The sequence below is a fragment of the Schistocerca piceifrons genome, chromosome 5 (assembly GCF_021461385.2).
Source record: "Schistocerca piceifrons isolate TAMUIC-IGC-003096 chromosome 5, iqSchPice1.1, whole genome shotgun sequence".
Classification (NCBI taxonomy): domain Eukaryota; kingdom Metazoa; phylum Arthropoda; class Insecta; order Orthoptera; family Acrididae; genus Schistocerca; species Schistocerca piceifrons.
The window spans coordinates 591499790-591519904 of NC_060142.1; the positions used below are offsets into that span (position 1 = coordinate 591499790).

Below are 20115 nucleotides of genomic sequence, written 5' to 3' on the forward strand. Positions count from 1 at the left end.
GGAAACCTGCCTTCACAACTCAGATGACAGGTAGTTAACAGTAAGAAAACTGAAAAACTTGCATCGCCACACCATTCACAATGCCTCCCAACCAAAAGGTCCCAGAAAACCTACCTACAAACTGGCTTGGGTCTAGAAATACAGTACGGCAAAGATATGATAGATACTCTCAGAACTGAGAAAGAATAATGCCAGAGATAGAACACAGCTCCAATTAATAATCACAGTGTCTCAGACGCCTGTAACAAAAATAATAGAAGTAAAGCTGAGAAAAAAGATATACACATTCCTGCATCCAAAATGAAGTACGTGACAAACATCGTTAATGTGTCACAATCACTAGAAACGGACTCTAGAAGGGTCAATAAAGTTCAAGAATTCAAATATATCGTAGAAATGATTCAAATCAATGGATTAAAAAAGAAGTAAATAACTTCAGAGCACTGTAATGGTGTAGTATTCTCTAAAGCATCCTCACAACAGAATGCATTGCTTTAAATAGAACTGGAGAAAAAAGAAAAAATACCTTAAAAAATTCTCAGACAAAAAACAGATGAAAATGGAAAATATGTACACTACTTAGGTGTAACGAAGAACTCATTTAGGAAATTTCTAAAACTTTCAGCAAAAAAAGGCCACTTTCTTTGGACTTATAGAAAGAATGGAGGAAAGCAGACTAACTTAACAAATATTCTAATATTTAAAATTTTTTATAAATAATAAAAACCAGATCAATATAACTCAATGCTTTGGAGGAAGACATCCAAATCAGGGAACTTCAGAATCAAAGGTTCTCAAGAGAGGAAAAAAGTATAGTAGACGACTCTACATCGAAGAACAGAGGAAACTGCAAAGTGAAAGAGTGAAAAATATTGGGAAGAAAGAAGCGAAAAGAAATCACAAGTAGTTGCTCTCCATGTGGCCCATATTTGGCCAAATTTCTTCCTTTTTTTGGGGGAGTGGGGGGGATGAGGGAGGTTGGGGAGGGAGGGTGTAGGTAAGACTTTCCTCAATCTATGTTGGTTTGAACACCACAGTAGTTTACTAGGCATAATCCAGCTGGAAGTAGTATGCCCTTGCCTTATTAGAACTGTTCAACAGACTTACCAAGCAAATTGTAAGAGGACATACAATATCAAATGGAGTTAGAAGCACAGCACAACTTGGCATGTTCTGCATACAGAAATGATGGCCAGAGGTGAAAGAGGCAAGAAGTGTCAAAAAATAAATCCTGACTGAGGATGGCAACCAAGATTGTTGTATTTATAGTCTGATACTTATGCAGCATCAAACCATCATGTCACACCATTATAATAAAGGGATTTAATTTTAATGAGAATATGTGACAATGAATTGTGCATGTCACATGCAATGCACTATTGTATAAATTGGGACCCCACAATTATTGTCTATATGACTGTGGAGCTTGTGAACATAATATTGGACATCCAGTCCAGAAGTGGCCTCAATAAAAACATACTGGAATGCTCCAAACAGTTTATATTAACATAGTGAGCAGCCAACGGGCTGTAGACTGCTAGGTGAAGATCTATGATCAAAGTCTCCATTTTGTACTTTGTACTACTGTTGTTTTCTGTCAAGCCATTGATTTCTCACACACACAAGAAACAGAATTGAAACTGTTAGTTGTTCAATGCTGTATACATATATTATTTCTCATAAAATCCTAGTTTCACAAGATTTTACTGGTGGAATAGCTGTACAAATGGAACATTCCATAAGCTCATTAATTTCTGTTTTCAGTATAGAGCTAGAATGCATTTTCTATTTAGTTTTGTACAATGTTTTGTGATACTCAGTTGCTTTGACATTATTAAGTAAAGACTAATCATGGCAGTTATCAAACTGCACTTAAAGAAATATATGGCATTTCATTATTTCTAAATATATGAACTGATTGCACTAGCTGCATTGATTATTGTTCAATAAAAACAGTGTGTGCAAGAATTTCTTGCAATGTGAAATAGATGTTTTGAAGTCTTCAGCTGACTGTTACAATGCACTTAGGAAGAACCTAGGTTAAAAGAGCATGACAATTCCTTAACTCACTTGAATTCCAAAGGAGATTTTATTATCCAAGCTGGCAAACTACTCTGAACCATTATGATGTAACAATGTTCCATAACATACAAATGAGTACTTATTAATTTTTCATAACAAATTCAAATAATATTGTTGAACAACTTATCCTCTCACCTCCACTGTGAGCTCCTTGCTTTTGATTCAGTAGTGCTAAGATCTTGACCTAGAGGAGACTGGATACTCAAAAAGTAACGTATGTCAGAAGCCTCAGACTCTGATTGTGGTAGCCTAATGATCAAGCATCAAACATGAACAGAAGCAAATAAAGGAAATTAGCTTCAGCACAGACTAAACAAGAAAAACATAAAAATACAAATAACAAAACATCAATGTACCAGAAGCTGATAATAAGTAATTTAAATTATAGTGTTACCATATTACTTTAAAATCTTCACTATACTTGAGCTATATATAGCACTGAGAAGTTAATCACATGCAGCAGATGTTCCTCACATACCATGAAAAAAGATAACACAGCTTACTGTTTCCCATTAAAGGAAAATCCCTTACCCATTGGCAAGAGCCATTTGCTAGACTAATACTGCCAACCAACTGCAAGCAGTTTATTGAATTTTGAGTGTGTATGTTCAACAGCCAACGTAAGTATAGCAAAAGATTATCAATAAGGTACAAAGCAGTCCTCAAAATAACAAATACCATAACATATTTTGAAAGATCAATTTGCACCAGGATAATATGATTTTGTGAGCTGAAATACGTATAAACCACTAAAATTATAATTTTGTAAATCATTTTACATGTGACAATTTTCTATCTGATATTGGTTGTGACATAACTGAGGACATTTAGAATGAAAGGAAAGAAATGACACGAAATACTATTTGTGACATCAAAGAAATATGTACTTACAGCAGTTGGAATTAAAACAATTCGACCATCGCTGACAAGGACAAAAATTTAAAACGTTACTTCACTTCTAGATCAGAAAATGATTTCACAAAAATGGAAATTCCTGGATGGAGCAAAACATAAAATAAGTGAAAGGCAACCATTCCCCTATGGTGGCTGATGTGTACAGCTTAGACACACATAACAGTAAACAGTATTCACACTAACTTTTAAGCTCTTGTTCGTTTTCTAGTAGAAGTACACACAATCACACACGTAACCACACAGACATCCAAAAGCACTCTCTGGTGGCCACAATGAGATTGAATATTGATCACTGAAAGCAGCTGACTGAGTTGTTGGAGGTGGGGAGGGGGCTGAGGAGGACACAAGGATGGGGTAGTGTAAAGAGGTAGGTCTTCTAAAAGTACATCTACATGGATACTCTACAAATCAAATTTAAGTGCCTGGCAGAGAGTTCATCTAACCACCTTCACAATAATTCTCTATTATTCCAATCTCGCACAGCGTGGAGAAAAAACGAATACCTGTATCTTTCTGTGTGAGCTCTAATTTCCCTTATTTTATTATGATGATCATTTTTCCCTATGTAGGTCAGCGTCAACAAAATATTTTCCCATTTGGAGGAGAAAGTTTGTGATTGAAATGTAGTGAGAATATTCCACCACAATAAAGAAAGTCTTTGTTTTAATGATGTCCACACCAAATCCTATATCATTTCCATGACACTCTCTCCCCTATTTCGTGATAATACAAAACATACTGCCCTTTGAATTTTTCAATGTACTCCATCAGTCGTATCTGATAAGGATCTCACACTGCACAGCAGTATTCTAAAAGAGGATGGACAAGCATAATGTGGGCAGTCTCTTTAGTGAATCTGTTAAAATTTCTAAGTGTCTTGCCTATAAGATGCAGTCTTTGGTTAGCCTTCCTCACAACATTTTCTAAGTGTTCCTTCTAATTGTAATTCCTAAGTATTTAGGTGAATTTATGGCCTTTAGATTTGACTGATTTATCATGTAATTAAAGTTTAATGGATTCCTTTTAGCATTCATACGGATGACCATAGATTTTTTGTTATTTAGGGTCAATTGCCAATCTTTACAACTGGAGACTCCACAGCTGTTCAAATGAAATGAGTACAGAGGGTAGGGTAAAAAAGAGATATAGAAAAAAGGAGAGGGTGAAAATTGAGAGGAAGGTAGAGAGAGAAATGCATGGGAATGGTAAGGGAGGGAAAAGCATTGCACGTGAAAAACTCAGATTGTCCTTTTCTCACATGATATACTGAGAATGACGGATGAAGGGCAACAAGCAAATTCCATATTTCTAGATTTCTGGAAAGCATCTGACATGGTTTCTGATTGTAGGCTGTTAATGAGGGTATGAGCATATGGAATAAGTTTTTAAATAATAGAACCTAGTGTGTTGTCCTCGACCATAAGTGTTTATCACTGAAAAGGGTAACATCGTAAGCGCTCCAGGGAAGTGTGATAGGAGCACTGCTGTTCTCTATATACACTGCTGTTCTCTATATACATAAATGATTTGGCACACAGGGTGGGTAGCAATTTGCACTTGGTTGCTGATAATGCTATGGTGTACAGTAACTTGTTGAAGTTGAGTGACTGTAGGAAGATACGAGACAACTTAGACAAAATTTCCAGTTGGTGTGATGAATGGCAGCTAGCCGCTAGCCCTAAATAATAAAAAATGTAAATTAATGCAGATAAGTAGGAAGAAAAAACTTGTAATGTTTGGATACAGTATTATTAGTGTCCTGCTTGACACAATCAATTTGTTTAAATATCTGGCCATAACATCACAACACAGTATGAGGTGGAACGAGCATGTGGAAACTGTGATACTGATGGCAAATGGTCAAATTTGGTTTATTGTGAGAATTTTAGGGAAGAGTGGTTCACCTGTAAAGGAGACCGCATATAGGACGCTAGTGCAACCTACTCTTGAGGTCTGTATCAGGTCAAACTGAAGGAAAACATTGAACCAATTCAGAGGCAGGCTGCTAGATTTGTTACCAGTAGATTTGAACAACACGTAAATGTTATAGAAATGCTTCAGGAACTCAAATGGGAATCTCTGGAGCGAAGGCAACATATTTTTCAAGAAACACTATCGAGAAAATTTAGAGAATCGACATTTGAAGCTGACTGCTGGATGATTGTACTGCCACCAACATGCATGGCATTCAAGGATGATGAGGACACAATACTAGAAATTAGGATTCATACGGAGGTTTACAGTCAGTCATTTTTCTCTCACTCTATTTGCGAGTGGAATAGGAGGGGAAATGACAAGCAGTGCTATAGGGTACCCTCCACCAGGCATTGCACGGTGGCTTGCAGAGCATCGATGTAGATGTAGTAGGAAGGGAGGGAGAGGGGGCGGGAGAGGCAGAGAGGGGAGGACAGGGGAGAGAAGGAAAGGCAGAGTGTCAGAGAGGGAGAGGGGAGAAAGGCAGAGAGTCAGAGAGTCAGAGAGAGAGAGAGAGAGGGAGAGAGGGAGAGAGAGGCAGAGAGAGGCAAAGGCAGAGGCAGAGGGAGAGAGAGGCAGAGAGGCAGAGAGAGGGAGAGGCAGAGAGAGGCAGAGGCAGAGAGGCAGAGAGAGGGAGAGGCAGAGAGAGGCAGAGGCAGAGAGGCAGAGAGAGGGAGAAGCAGAGAGAGGGAGAGGCAGAGAGAGGCAGAGGCATAGAGGCAGAGAGAGGGAGAGGCAGAGAGAGGGAGAGGCAGAGAGAGGGAGAGGCAGAGAGAGGGAGAGGCAGAGAGAGGGAGAGGCAGAGAGAGGGAGAGGCAGAGAGAGGGAGAGGCAGAGAGAGGGAGAGGCAGAGAGAGGGAGAGGCAGAGAGAGGGAGAGGCAGAGGCAGAGAGAGAGGGAGAGGCAGAGGCAGAGGCAGAGGCAGAGAGAGGGAGAGGCAGAGGCAGAGGCAGAGAGAGGCAGAGGCAGAGGCAGAGATGGAGAGAGGGGGGGAGGGGCCGAGAGGGGGGGAGAGGGGGGGAGGGGCCGAGAGGGGGGGAGAGGGGGGGAGGGGCCGAGAGGGGGGGGAGAGGGGGGGAGAGGGGCAGAGAGAGGGGGAGAGGGGCAGAGAGAGGGGGAGAGAGAGGGTGAGAGGGGGAGAGAGAGGGTGAGAGGGGCAGAGAGAGGGTGAGAGGGGCAGAGAGAGGGTGAGAGGGGCAGAGAGAGGGTGAGAGGGGCAGAGAGAGGGGGAGAGGGGCAGAGAGAGGGGGAGAGGGGCAGAGAGAGGGGGAGAGGGGCAGAGAGAGGGGGAGAGGGGCAGAGAGAGAGGGGGAGAGGGGCAGAGAGAGAGGGGGAGAGGGGCAGAGAGAGAGGGGGAGAGGGGCAGAGAGAGAGGGGGAGAGGGGCAGAGAGAGAGGGGGAGTGGGGCAGAGAGAGAGGGGGAGAGGGGCAGAGAGAGAGGGGGAGAGGGGCAGAGAGAGAGGGGGAGAGGGGCAGAGAGAGAGGGGGAGAGGGGCAGAGAGAGAGGGGGAGAGGGGCAGAGAGAGGGGGGAGAGGGGCAGAGAGAGGGGGGAGAGGGGCAGAGAGAGGGGGAGAGGGGCAGAGAGAGGGGGGAGAGGGGCAGAGAGAGGGGGGAGAGGGGCAGAGAGAGGGGGGAGAGGGGCAGAGAGAGGGGGGAGAGGGGCAGAGAGAGGGGGGAGAGGGGCAGAGAGAGGGGGGAGAGGGGCAGAGAGAGGGGGGGAGAGGGGCAGAGAGAGGGGGGAGAGGGGCAGAGAGAGGGGGGAGAGGGGCAGAGAGAGGGGGGAGAGGGGCAGAGAGAGGGGGGGAGAGGGGCAGAGAGAGGGGGGAGAGGGGCAGAGAGAGGGGGGAGAGGGGCAGAGAGAGGGGGGGGAGAGGGGCAGAGAGAGGGGGAGAGAGAGGGGGGAGGGGCAGAGAGAGGGGGGAGGGGCAGAGAGAGGGGGGAGGGGCAGAGAGAGGGGGGAGGGGCAGAGAGAGGGGGGAGGGGCAGAGAGAGGGGGGAGGGTCAGAGAGAGGGGGGAGGGGCAGAGAGAGGGGGGAGGGGCAGAGAGAGGGGGGAGGGGCAGAGAGAGGGGGGAGGGGCAGAGAGAGGGGGGAGGGGCAGAGAGAGGGGGGAGGGGCAGAGAGAGGGGGGAGGGGCAGAGAGAGGGAGAGAGGGTCAGAGAGAGGGAGAGAGGGGCAGAGAGGGGGAGAGAGGGGCAGAGAGGAGCAGAGATGGAGAGTGAGGGGCAGAGAGGGAGAGTGAGGGGCAGAGAGGGAGAGTGAGGGGCAGAGAGGGAGAGTGAGGGGCAGAGAGGGAGAGTGAGGGGCAGAGAGGGAGAGTGAGGGGCAGAGAGGGAGAGGGAGGGGCAGAGAGGGAGAGGGAGGGGCAGAGAGGGAGAGGGAGGGGCAGAGAGGGAGAGGGAGGGGCAGAGAGGGAGAGGGAGGGGCAGAGAGGGAGAGGGAGGGGCAGAGAGGGAGAGGGAGGGGCAGAGAGGGAGAGGGAGGGGCAGAGAGGGAGAGGGAGGGGCAGAGAGGGAGAGGGAGGGGCAGAGAGGGAGAGGGAGGGGCAGAGAGGGAGAGGGAGGGGCAGAGAGGGAGAGGGAGGGGCAGAGAGGGAGAGGGAGGGGCAGAGAGGGAGAGGGAGGGGCAGAGAGGGAGAGGGAGGGGCAGAGAGGGAGAGGGAGGGGCAGAGAGGGAGAGGGAGGGGCAGAGAGGGAGAGGGAGGGGCAGAGAGGGAGAGGGAGGGGCAGAGAGGGAGAGGGAGGGGCAGAGAGGGAGAGGGAGGGGCAGAGAGGGAGAGGGAGGGGCAGAGAGGGAGAGTGAGGGGCAGAGAGGGAGAGTGAGGGGCAGAGAGGGAGAGTGAGGGGCAGAGAGTGAGAGGGAGGGGCAGAGAGTGAGAGGGAGGGGCAGAGAGTGAGAGGGAGGGGCAGAGAGTGAGAGGGAGGGGCAGAGAGTGAGAGGGAGGGGCAGAGAGTGAGAGGGAGGGGCAGAGAGTGAGAGGGAGGGGAAGAGAGTGAGAGGGAGGGGCAGAGAGTGAGAGGGAGGGGCAGAGAGTGAGAGGGAGGGGCAGAGAGTGAGAGGGAGGGGCAGAGAGTGAGAGGGAGGGGCAGAGAGTGAGAGGGAGGGGCAGAGAGTGAGAGGGAGGGGCAGAGAGTGAGAGGGAGGGGCAGAGAGTGAGAGGGAGGGGCAGAGAGTGAGAGGGAGGGGCAGAGAGTGAGAGGGAGGGGCAGAGAGTGAGAGGGAGGGGCAGAGAGTGAGAGGGAGGGGCAGAGAGTGAGAGGGAGGGGCAGAGAGTGAGAGGGAGGGGCAGAGAGTGAGAGGGAGGGGCAGAGAGTGAGAGGGAGGGGCAGAGAGTGAGAGGGAGGGGCAGAGAGGGAGAGGGAGGGGCAGAGAGGGAGAGGGAGGGGCAGAGAGGGAGAGGGAGGGGCAGAGAGGGAGAGGGAGGGGCAGAGAGGGAGAGGGAGGGGCAGAGAGGGAGAGGGAGGGGCAGAGAGGGAGGGGCAGAGAGGGAGAGGGAGGGGCAGAGAGGGTGAGGGGGATGCAGAGAGGGAAAGGGGGAGGCAGGGAGGGAGAGGGGGGGCAGAGAGGGAGAGGGGGGGCAGAGAGGGAGAGGCGGAGAGGGAGAGGGGGAGGGGGAGGCAGAGAGGGAGAGGGGAGGCAGAGAGCGAGAAGGAGAGGCAGAGAGGGAGAGGGACAGGCAGAGAGGGAGAGGGACAGGCAGAGAGGGACAGGCAGAGAGGGAGAGGGACAGGCAGAGAGGGACAGGCAGAGAGGGAGAGGCAGAGAGGGAGAGGGGCAGGCAGAGAGGGACAGGCAGAGAGGGAGAGGGACAGGAAGGGGGAGAGGGACAGGCAGGGAGGGAGAGGGACAGGCAGGGAGGGAGAGGCAGAGAGGGAGAGGGACAGGCAGGGAGGGAGAGGCAGAGAGGGAGAGGGACAGGCAGGGAGGGAGAGGCAGAGAGGGAGAGGGACAGGCAGGGAGGGAGAGGCAGAGAGGGAGAGGGACAGGCAGGGAGGGTGAGGCAGAGAGGGAGAGGGACAGGCAGGGAGGGAGAGGCAGAGAGGGAGAGGGACAGGCAGGGAGGGAGAGGCAGAGAGGGAGAGGGACAGGCAGGGAGGGAGAGGCAGAGAGGGAGAGGGACAGGCAGGGAGGGAGAGGCAGAGAGGGAGAGGGACAGGCAGGGAGGGAGAGGCAGAGAGGGAGAGGGACAGGCAGGGAGGGAGAGGCAGAGAGGGAGAGGGACAGGCAGGGAGGGAGAGGCAGAGAGGGAGAGGGACAGGCAGGGAAGGAGAGGCAGAAAGGGAGAGGGACAGGCAGGGAAGGAGAGGCAGAGAGGGAGAGGGACAGGCAGGGAGGGAGATTCAGAGAGGGAGAGGGACAGGCAAGGAAGGAGATTCAGAGAGGGAGAGGGACAGGCAGAGAGGGAGAGGGACAGGCAGAGAGGGAGATTCAGAGAGGGAGAGAGACAGGCAAGGAGGGAGATTCAGAGAGGGAGAGGGAGAGGGAGAGGCAGAGAGGGGAGGGGGGAGAAGGTCCCCTGGGGGGAGGAGAGGGAGTGGTGGGAGAATGCGGACACAATCTGGACAGGGAAGACGTTGTGTAGACAGAAGAGAGAAGGAAAAGATATGGTAGGGCAGTGGGAATAGGTTAGTGAAGGTTTAGGTCAGGGGGATTGAGAGAGTGCAGGATATGCTAGAGAAAATCCCAACCTGAGTAGTTAAGAGAAACTTGTGGAGGATGGGATTATCCAAATGGTTTGCAAAGTCATGCAGCTGTTGAAGTCATTTGAGATGTCCTGTGCAGCATGTTCGGTAATTGGATCGTCAAGTTTGTGGTTCGCCATAATTTGGTTGTAGTCATTCATGCTGGTAAACAGTTGGTTACTTATCATACCCGTACAATAATTGCAGCATAGCTGATATATAACACGACTGTTTTCACACTTGGCCCTGTCTTTTACTGAGTAGAAAATGCCTGCAATTGTGGTAGGAGGTATTGGACAGGTGTAGGGGAGCAGCTTGTGCACTTGGGCTGACTACAAAACAGTGACCCATTATGGCGAAGGATTGGTAACAGGATGGAATAGGGATATTGAGTGGGTGGAGGGACACCACTAGGGTGAAGTCAGTATGATTTTGGGTAGAATATCCTTCATCTCAGGGCATGATAGAGGTAGCTGAAGCCCCAGTGGATGATGTAGTTGAACTTTTCAAGACCAGGCTGATACCGGTTGATCAGAGAGGTACTGGTTGGTGGAGAGTTAACATGTTTACTGGTGTCAGAAGAGCAGATGGCACGGGAGGGTTGTCTATTAATAAGATGGATAGTATACTGTCTTCAGTAAAAGTTCTGGTAATGTAACTGATGTATTTTGACAACTCCTGCCCTCCAATGCAGATGCAGCATCCACAGGTGGTAGGGCTGTAAGGAAGCGACTTTTCGACATGGAAAAGATGATAGCTGTCAAAGTGGTGGTACCATTGGCAGTTGGTGCACTACATATGAACAGTTGTATTTATGGATCCATTTGACAGTCAGAGATTTACATACAGAAAGGTGGCTTGTTGAGTTCAGAAGGCCCAGGTGAAGTCGATCCCAGAAAGATACTGAGGTAATGGAGTCAGAGCACAGGCTGTTCCTGCATTAATTTCAGATCCCGAAAATGTCATAAATCAATCTCAACCAAACAGGGGGTTTTAGGAGTCTACTGGATGGGAAGAGTTTCTCCAGATGGCCCAAAAATAAATTTGCATGGGATGATGCCAGACGAGTTCTTATGGCAGTACTTATCACAAATTTGTTTGTAGATCTGGCCTTTTAAAGTGAAATAATTGTGAGTCAGGATGTAGCTGACTATGAGGATTAGGAAAGAGGTGGTGGTTTTGGTACCAGGAGGAAATTGGGAAAGGTTGTGTTCCATGACCTAATGTTATTTTTCAACTCAATTAGCTACCTTCATAGATTTCTACCTCCACCTCTCAGATCACTTCATAAATGCATCTGCTGTAACACGTGCACCAGCCACCAACAGCACCTCCACTCTGACACCGGTTACCCGTTCCTCATCAAAACAACTCTTCCTTACAGCGTTGCCATCTGAGAATGTCACATCTTCTTGGACAGCAAGAGTAATTGAAATGTGGTGATAACATTACAGAGCATTTACTGACTAACAATATCCTGCCCAGCTCATACATGAACAAATCTCCCATGGCATCTGCTTCTCTGACACCACTAAACCTGTTAAATAGGCACTGACCAGCGCTCCTCTGATCACCCAGTTCACTCTCGCCTAGAGAAACTCAACCACTTCCATCAAAAGGGCTTCAACTATCTTGTGCCATACCCTGAAATGAAGGATGTCCTATCCAAAATCCTACCCACCTCACCCAAAGTAGTGTTCTGCTGACTTCTCAACATATAGAATACCCTTCTCCATCCCTATTCCAATCCTACTCCCATTTCTGCACCCCCATGGGTCATTCCTTTCTGACTGCCCTAGGTGCAAGGCCTGTCCCCCAAACCCATCCATCATCCTCTATTACATTTCCTACCCAGAGAAGCTGAGGCCATGTGCAAAAGCGGCCACGTTACGTACCCGCTATGCTGCAATTACTGTGCAGCATTCCACGTGGGAATATTAACCAACTGTCTACTCTCATGAATGGCCACTGCTAGCTATGACACACTGTATCTTGACCATCCAGTTTCTGGACAAGCTGCACACCACAACATAAATGACTTCAACAGCTGCTTCACAATGTGTGCCATTTGGATCCTCTATCCCTGGGCAAGTTTCTCCAAATTATGCAGGTGGGCAGTCTGTCTTCAGCATACCCTGACCTAAACCTCCACTTACTTGTTTCCCACTGCCTCACTGTGTTTTTTCCCTTCTGCCTTGACCACTTCTTCCCTGTTAATATCATGTACAGCCTTCTCCTACCGCTCGCCCCCCCCCCCCCCCCAATGTACAAGCACATTATCTCTCTCTCTCTCTCTCTCTCTCTCTCTCTCTCTCTCTCCCCCCCTCCCTCCCTCTCTCCCCCCTCCCTCTCCCTCTCCCTCCCTCCCCTCCTCTCTCTCTCCCCCCCTCCTCTCTCTCTCCCCCCCTCCTCTCTCTCCCCCCCCTCCTCTCCCTCTCCCCCCTCCTCCTCCTCCTCTCCATTCTCACCCCAACCCCTTTCTCCTTATCCCCTCCCTGTCTCCCTCTACATCTCGACTTTCCTCACCTTTATCAGCCTCTCTCCCTTTTCCTGTACCTCTTTTCACTCTGCCCTTTGTAAACCTTTGTCTTGTGCAGCAGTGGGGCACCTGTAGTGTTGCTACCCAGTTTTATCTGAAACTTGTGGGAATTTGTAAAAAAGCTGCCATGGAGCAATGCGTTAGCTATTGCTGTCTCATAAGTGCAATGTGACAACGTATCAGTTATAGCAACATGTATGCAACAAAAGGATTGCAAGACGGGCTAGCTGTACTCACTGAAACCTGCACCACACAGTGGTAATAGCTAAGTGGCAGGTGTTATTACCACACCAGGGCAATAACCATTTTAAGGCAGATTCATTTGGGATCCAGTAGCACCACCATGACATCATGACCACAGTAGTCAACAAGCCGACTGGGCACCGCCAACTGCAACTATGGGCTTGAGACTGGACTGGGACAGCCACCTCCCACTCTGAGTCCATCTTGTGGGACTCGGTGCCTCAGCATCGCCACCCTGCTGCCTATGCCTGCTGCTGCTGCCAGACTCCATTCAGCGGGCAGCGGGTCATGTCCGTGCACAGCAGTCTCCCCTTGTCACCAAGGTGGACAGAAGTTGGGAAACAGTGGATGCGAGTTGGGACTGAGATGCAGGGTCATTAGTGTTCTACAGCTGAATGCAGTCACAGCACAAGGCGGAAGGCAGTGGTGATGGCAGGACCTTGGCTGAGTCAAAGTTCATTGGATTGCTGCCTGCCTGAAATCAGCATCACAGGGCATGGACACTTGCACCACTTCATTGGGGCCAAAGGTAGGCATTCACATCCCATCGCTGGCAAGCCAAGCGGAATTAGGGCATGACTGTCTCATGCTGAAAACAATGAGATGTGTAATTGAGGTCTAATAAAAATTATTGCCCTCCACCACTCTATACAGTGGCGTCAGGAGAGCCTACATCGCTGCTGCCAGTGGTCAATGGAAGGAGAGGGTATTGTCAGTTGGAGGTGGCTTCAGAGGATAGATCAAACACTGCATATTTAGTACCTTGGGGCTTACAAGTATAGAGGACTGCCATTTGATTTAAAGAATGCACCAGCAATGTTCCAGCATTTGTTAGACAGAGTGTCAAAGTGCTTAAAGCCTTGTCAATGTTTACAGTATTTCAATGACATAATTGTTTTTTTAGAGATATGCAAGAACATAGGCAGCAACTGCAGAAGTTCTCGAGAGGTTAAGGGCTGCACTTTTAATACTGAGTACTGAGAAGTGTCATTTTGCATTGGAAGAAGTGAATTACTTTGCTCCTGTACTTGGTAAGGATGGTGTGAGGACTAATCCGAAATTGATGTACACTACTGGCCATTAAAATTACTACACCAAGAAGAAATGCAGATGATAAACTGGTATTCATTGGACAAATATATTATACTAGAACTGACATGTGATTACATTTTCACGCAATTTGGGTGCTTAGATCCTGAGAAATCAGTAACCACAACAATCACCTCTGGCCATAATAACGGCCTTGATACACCTGGGCATTGAGTCAAACAGAGCTTGGATGGTGTGTACAGATACAGCTGCCCATGCAGCTTCAACACGATACCACAGTTCATCAAGAGTAGTGACTGGCATATTGTGACGAGCCAGTTGCTAGGCCATCATTGACCAGACGTTTTCAATTGGTGATATATCTGGAGAATGTGCTGGCCAGGGCAGCAGTTGAACATTTTCTGTATCCAGAAAGGTCCGTACAGGACCTGCAACATGCGGTCGTGCATTATCCTGCTGAACTGTAGGGTTTTGCAGGGATCAAATGAAGGGTAGAGCCACGGGTCGTAACACATCTGAAATGTAACGCCCATTGTTCAAAGTGCCGTCAATGCGAACAAGAGGTGACTGAGACGTGCAACCAATGGCACCCCACACCATCACACCGGATGATACGCCAGTATGGCGATGATGAATACATGCTTCCAGTGCGCATTCACTGCGATGTTGCCAAACACGGATGCGACCATCATGATGCTGTAAACAGAACCTGGATTCATCTGAAAAAATGACGTTTTGCCATTTGTGCACCCAGGTTCGTCATTGAGCACACCATCATAGGCCCTCCTGTCTGTGATGCAGTGTCAAGGGTAACCACAGCCATGGTCTCTGAACTGATAGTCCATGCTGCTGCAAACGTTGTCGAACTGTTCGTGCAGATGGTTGTTGTCTTGCAAATGTCCCCATCTGCTGACTCAGGGATCAAAACGTGGCTGCACAATCCGTTACAGCCATGCAGATAAGATGCCTGTCATCTCGACTGCTAGTGATACGAGGCCGTTGGGATCCAGCACGGCATTCCATATTACCCTGCTGAACCCACCGATACCATATTCTGCTAACAGTCATTGGATCTCGACCAATACGAGCAGCAATGTCACGATACGATAAACCACAATTGCAATAGGCTACAATCCGACCTTTGTCAAAGTTGGAAACGTGATGGTACACATTTCTCCTCCTTACATGAGGCATCACAACAACATTTCACAAGGCAACGCCTGTCAACTGCTGTTTGTATATGAGAAATCGACTGGAAACTTTCCTCATCTCAGCACGTTGTAGGTGTCGCCACTGGTGCCAAACTTGCGTGAATGCTCTGAAAAGCTAATCATTTGTGTATCACAGCATCTTCTTCCTGTCGGTTAAATTTCGCGTCTGTGGCACATCATCTTCGTGGTGTAGCAATTTTAATGGCCAGTAGTGTAGTTGATGAGATTTTTAAGTACCAGGGACAGCTGAATAGCTACAGCTCTTCACGATTCTCAAGAAGTACTATAGAAAATTTGTGGAAGGATTCATGGATTTGGTGTGGCCGCTTAATATGGAAAAGTGAGTTGTCTGAGGAGTGTCAGAAAGCATTTGACGAGTTAAAGGAAGTATTGACATCAAGTCCAATGTCAGTATTCCCAGATTTATATTTATATTATCATGTGATGTGTCGAACTATGCTCTCAGGTGCATTTTGAACAAGGTTGTCAGTGGAGAAGAATATTCTATTGCTTTTGTGCTGAGACAGTTGAATGGGGCTGAGAGGAATTATTCTACCACAGAAGGAGAGATGCTTAGCCAGGTGTATGGAGTAACATTTTCCAGTGTTGCCTGTACAGAAGGAAGTCTGAAGTAGTGACTGGCCATGCTGCTATGAGGTGCTTATTAGGTTTGAACACCTGTCAAGCAGACTGACGAGATGGACATTAATACTCAGTGGATTTGAGCATGTAGTAATACACAGACCAGAGAAGAAACACAGAAATGTGGACACACTAAGTGGAAAGGTGGCAGTGATACAAGCACTAGGTCAGGACCTTGGTGAGCAGCAAGCAGCACAGAGAACTGATGGCGTATGTAAGCAGTACAGTAAGCAGCAGCTGTTCAGCACTTGTGACAGTTTATTATGCAAGGCGATGAGATTACGACAGTGAGTGGTTGTACCAGTGAAGCTAAGGGAAGAGGTGATGAGAGAAATACATGATCACATTTTGGATGGCCATGGAGGGTGCAGAGCAGCAAATCAGAGGATGGCAGAAAAGTACTGGAGGAAAGGAAGAAAAAGTGATGTCCATCAGTATGCCAAGAACTGTGTGCAACAAGCAGATTTGAGTCAAAAATACATAGTGTAGCAGAGATTGTTGGAAGTGATGGAAATGTTTCAGTTTATTGGGGTGAATGTGTTTGACTGTTTGACCAAATTCCAGCAGAGAATCATTTCATGCTGACTATAGCAGATTATTTTTCTCATTGTATCGATGCACAAGCATTGGTGAACAGACGGATGTTGAAGTTTGGGGTGCCAGAGACTACAATAACGATCAAGGGACAAACTTCATGTCAGAACCAATGAAGGAGTTGTGTCAGTTGTTGGGAATGAAAAAATTAATAACTAGTCCACTTCATACTCAGTCAGATCATAAGACGGGACAGTTCATCAGACGATTGGGAGGATGCTTAATTATTATGTTAACTCCCACCATACAGATAGAGATACATATGTATTTGCCTTTTATGGTAAGTGCATATAATTCAAAAGTATAAACCAGCACAAGATTTTCACCATTTGAGGTGGTATGTGGTGACAAGGTGCCATTGCCAACAGTATGATTAAACAGAAAAGAAGCAGGAATGAAGAGCCAGTCCAAGAGTTTTCAAGAACTGTGAGAGAAGTTCGGAAGAGGGTCCAACAAACGAACACCTGGGCCTTTGAAAGACATGAGGAGACAGTAAAACTTTACCTCAATACAAGGTGGAACCACAAGTGATGTTGTCAAGTCCATATATTCTAAGAGGGAAGCAAAAGAAGCTTGTAACAAAGTACCGGGTCACATCCCAAGTGACTGAAACCATATCACCTGTGAATGTGAAGCTACAATTACCAACAAGGTCAATGATTGTACATGTTGGACATTTACAACTGTTCAAAAGTGTGCTAGAGTCAATCGCAGGGGGAATATTGGTAGTAACAAAGAGAAGAGCATAAAAAGGAGCAGAGGAGTCAGCAACAGGAGGAAGAACAGGTACCTCACATGCCTTATTCATTAAGGCCAAGGAGGTACTCAATGCATTTTACGTTTTTTTTATGATCCTTGCATTTTTTGTGTAGATTCTTAACATAATTGGGAGTAGGAGCACATGTATATGTTAGGGTAAAGGTTATCTCTATTGTGTGAGAGATGCTGATCGGAGACAACAGATTTCTGGGAGGAGGAAAGAGGGTAATGGATACTTTCTTCGGGTTGCCATTCAGCAAGGGCTGAAAAAGAATAATGCCAGTTTTGGTGGTGTCGCACCTCTTCTCCTGGGACAGAATAGGGGCACTGCAAGATCACTGCCTGGCTGGAGGACTTTTGTTTTCCAGGCAGCAGGATTTGGCATTGTCTGTTCACCATTGGATGTCAAGTTTAGCACTTAATTTATGGGAACTAAGGAACAAAATAAAGAGGTTAGAAGAGGTATTTTCAGGTCTGCAACAGTTAGCAAGCAGTGATGGAGTACTCAAGGAGCTTTCACAGGAACACAAGAAGTTGCTCATAGCGTATGCCCAGTTAAAGGAGCAGGTATAAGAAGTAGTAGGAGAGGCACCACATGAATTGCAGAGGAGAACAAGAGGATGGATAGATGCGGGAGGAAGGATATTCAAGACAATATTTGGGACAGCAGATGAGCTGAACTGGACAGCAGAATAGGCAGAAGAGAAGAAGTTGTAGATTGGCACTCCACATGGATTGTAAGTTTGGAGAGTAGCATGCCAAACAATACACGCGTGCTTGACAACTAACTAGGCAGTAATAAATTATACAAGAGCATGAGCTAGCATTCTAAACTGGGATTTAAGGTAGTTCAAGCACGGATGACAGTACTGGATGTAAGAATAATGCTAACAAGATTGTTGCAGTCATCAGACGATAGTATCTGAGAACCAAGAGTGGAGTTAACAAACTTGCAGGAAGCCATTCATTGGGCACTACATGGGCAATTGGGTCCAGTCCTATCATTACCTGAGCAGTATCTGAAGGGAAAGAATTAACACTGGAACTACAGATAGTAGCAGTGCCTAGCAGTCGGAGCCTGCCTGTCTACCACCATGAAGCAACTCTGGAAGCAAAGATGGAGAGCGCGCAGTTGTACATGTCAGTGAAGGTAATGGCAGTGGACAAACACACACTGTTTAGGTTTTACACGGTCCATTCTATCCAAATTTGTGCAGATGAAAGAGGATGGTGTGTTAATGATAGTGGAAGACAGGGATCAGCATACAGTAATGAGCAAGGTAAAGTTACAACAATGTCACACGTGTCATCCTTGTGCAGGGGCCGTGCTAATTTTCTCTGTATCATTCCAATTTTAGTATATGTACTACCGAAGCGAGTACTACAACAATGCTAAAGTGAGATGGGTCACCATATGTCCTACTCACATAGATCCAGATGGGAGGAAACACATGTGCCATGCTATTGTTCAGGGACAAGGCAGAGGGTCGCCCATGCCAAAAGGAGTTGGTGGAACCGAAGCCGTACTTCTAGCAAGCAGGTCTCCATTGCAAATACTCTGTGGACAACAATGTAATAGTGGTGGCAACTTGCTATGAACAAGAAAAACTTACGGGAGCAAGAAGCTTGGAGTTCATTCAATGATTCAGACAATAGCTGCAGAGAAAAGGCGGATCACTGCGAAGCAACTAATGCAGCACATTGACCAGTATCAGGATTGTAGACAATGGGTAACCGTGACCTTGAGTGTCACAATTCCTGGGACCATAACGACATGTTTTGTTTTGTATATCTTTTTTTTTATCTGAGGCAATGTGTCATTCTGAAAACTGATTTCAGGGTAATCCTGGTCCCAGATGACTATTTCCTGAGCGAGAGATGGAGAGTGAATTTATTACAGCTTAGGGAGGACTGGAAACATGAAGGAAGTGATGTAGGAGCAAGGATGTGGCAACCACACAGACACAGTGGATGACGGATGTACTGAAGGATTTGCAAGGAAGCTGCTATAAAATTTAATGTAGTTAATTTTCAGTCTAGTAAAACCTTGGGAGTGTGCTAGTTATTTTGTTAATCAATGGTAGAAGTTGTCACAGTGGGGTACAGGTCCTGAACAGGACCTGAGGCCCCAGGTCTTCCTTTGGAGAGTGGCAATGTAGTGTCATTATCCAGTTTTAAGGGAAACTTGTAGGAATTTGTAAGAAAGCTGACACGGAGCATTGCGTTAATTTCTGTTGGTCATAAGCACATTGTGGAGAAGTAGGTTATAGCAATACGTATGCAAAAGGATTATAGGACAGCCGATTCACACTCAGCAAAATCTGCACTGTGCAGTGGTAATAGCCGGAGCGTACAGGATGGTGACACCACACCAGGGCAAGAACATTTTATGTGCTATGTTACCAGGTGCTGGGTAACAGTGCAACAAGTGCATCCCAGAGCTGTATAAATAACTGTGAATTTTGACACAGATTCATTCAGAGTATAGCAGCATCACAAAAATGCCTGGGCCATGCTAGCAAATGAGATGACTGGGCACTGCCAGCTGCAGCCACGGGTTTGAGACTGGGTTGGTGCAGCCAGCTCCTGCACTTATTCCACCCTGCGGGGTTTGGTGTCTCAGCACCACTCACCTTCTATTCACACCTGCCACTGACAGATTCCACCCAGGGGGCAGTCGGTTTTGTTTTCCTCTTGTCACCACAGTAGACACAAACTGGGCCTGAGATGACTGGGTGTGGGTGTTCTACAGTGGTAGACAGTCGCAGCACAAAGAGAGCATCGCTAACATCAGGGCCTCGACAAATTCGTGGGCCGCTGGATTGCTGCAGTGCACGTACCTCTTCTTCGGGCCAGAAGCTAGCTATCTGTCGGCCATTACCAGCCGGAGTGGGGCTGTCTGCCTCGTGTTGACAACAACAAGGTGTGAAAATGAAGCCTAATAACACACTTCTCTCAACCCCAAGTCTGTGACTGGGCCCCTCTGGCCCGTCACTCCATAGCTCACCCTATGAAGTTGTGCCCGAAATCAGCATCACTCCCACAGAGTGGTGCCAACAGCCGGCACCCTGTTCACACCTGGCATAAGACCTGCCTTTTCTCACTACTCTCTCCCCACCTGAATCAACTGAGGCAATTGTTTTCAATAATTGATAATCAATTATCAGTCTCATTGTGGCTACAGGAGTGTGTGTAATTTTACTAGAAAGAGAGTAAATGCTTGCACTGTAGTGTGAATATTGTTTCCTGTCACATGTTTCTAGCTCTACACATCGGTCCACTACAGGTGAATGGCAGCCTTTTCCTTTTCAGACAAAGATTTTGAAGTAACAATGCACTATCAAGATTATCACTCCATACAGCTTTAATTTCTTATGAACCAGCATTTGGATAATAGTAACTTTTCCTTCGCCTGTGAAAAATG

At 47.4% G+C, this 20115-nt stretch overlaps 1 protein-coding gene and 1 pseudogene across 1 annotated transcript in view; both read right to left on the reverse strand.

The window, feature by feature from the left end:
- The window catches only part of LOC124799297 (piezo-type mechanosensitive ion channel component), a 715678-nt gene that overhangs the window by 190142 nt on the left and 505421 nt on the right, over positions 1-20115 (reverse strand). The window contains exon 34 of the mRNA XM_047262884.1: positions 2218-2331. Within this exon, the coding sequence (XP_047118840.1) occupies positions 2218-2331 (114 nt within the window). The remainder of the gene's footprint in view (positions 1-2217; positions 2332-20115) is intronic.
- On the reverse strand, positions 17973-18073 carry LOC124799724 (annotated as a pseudogene).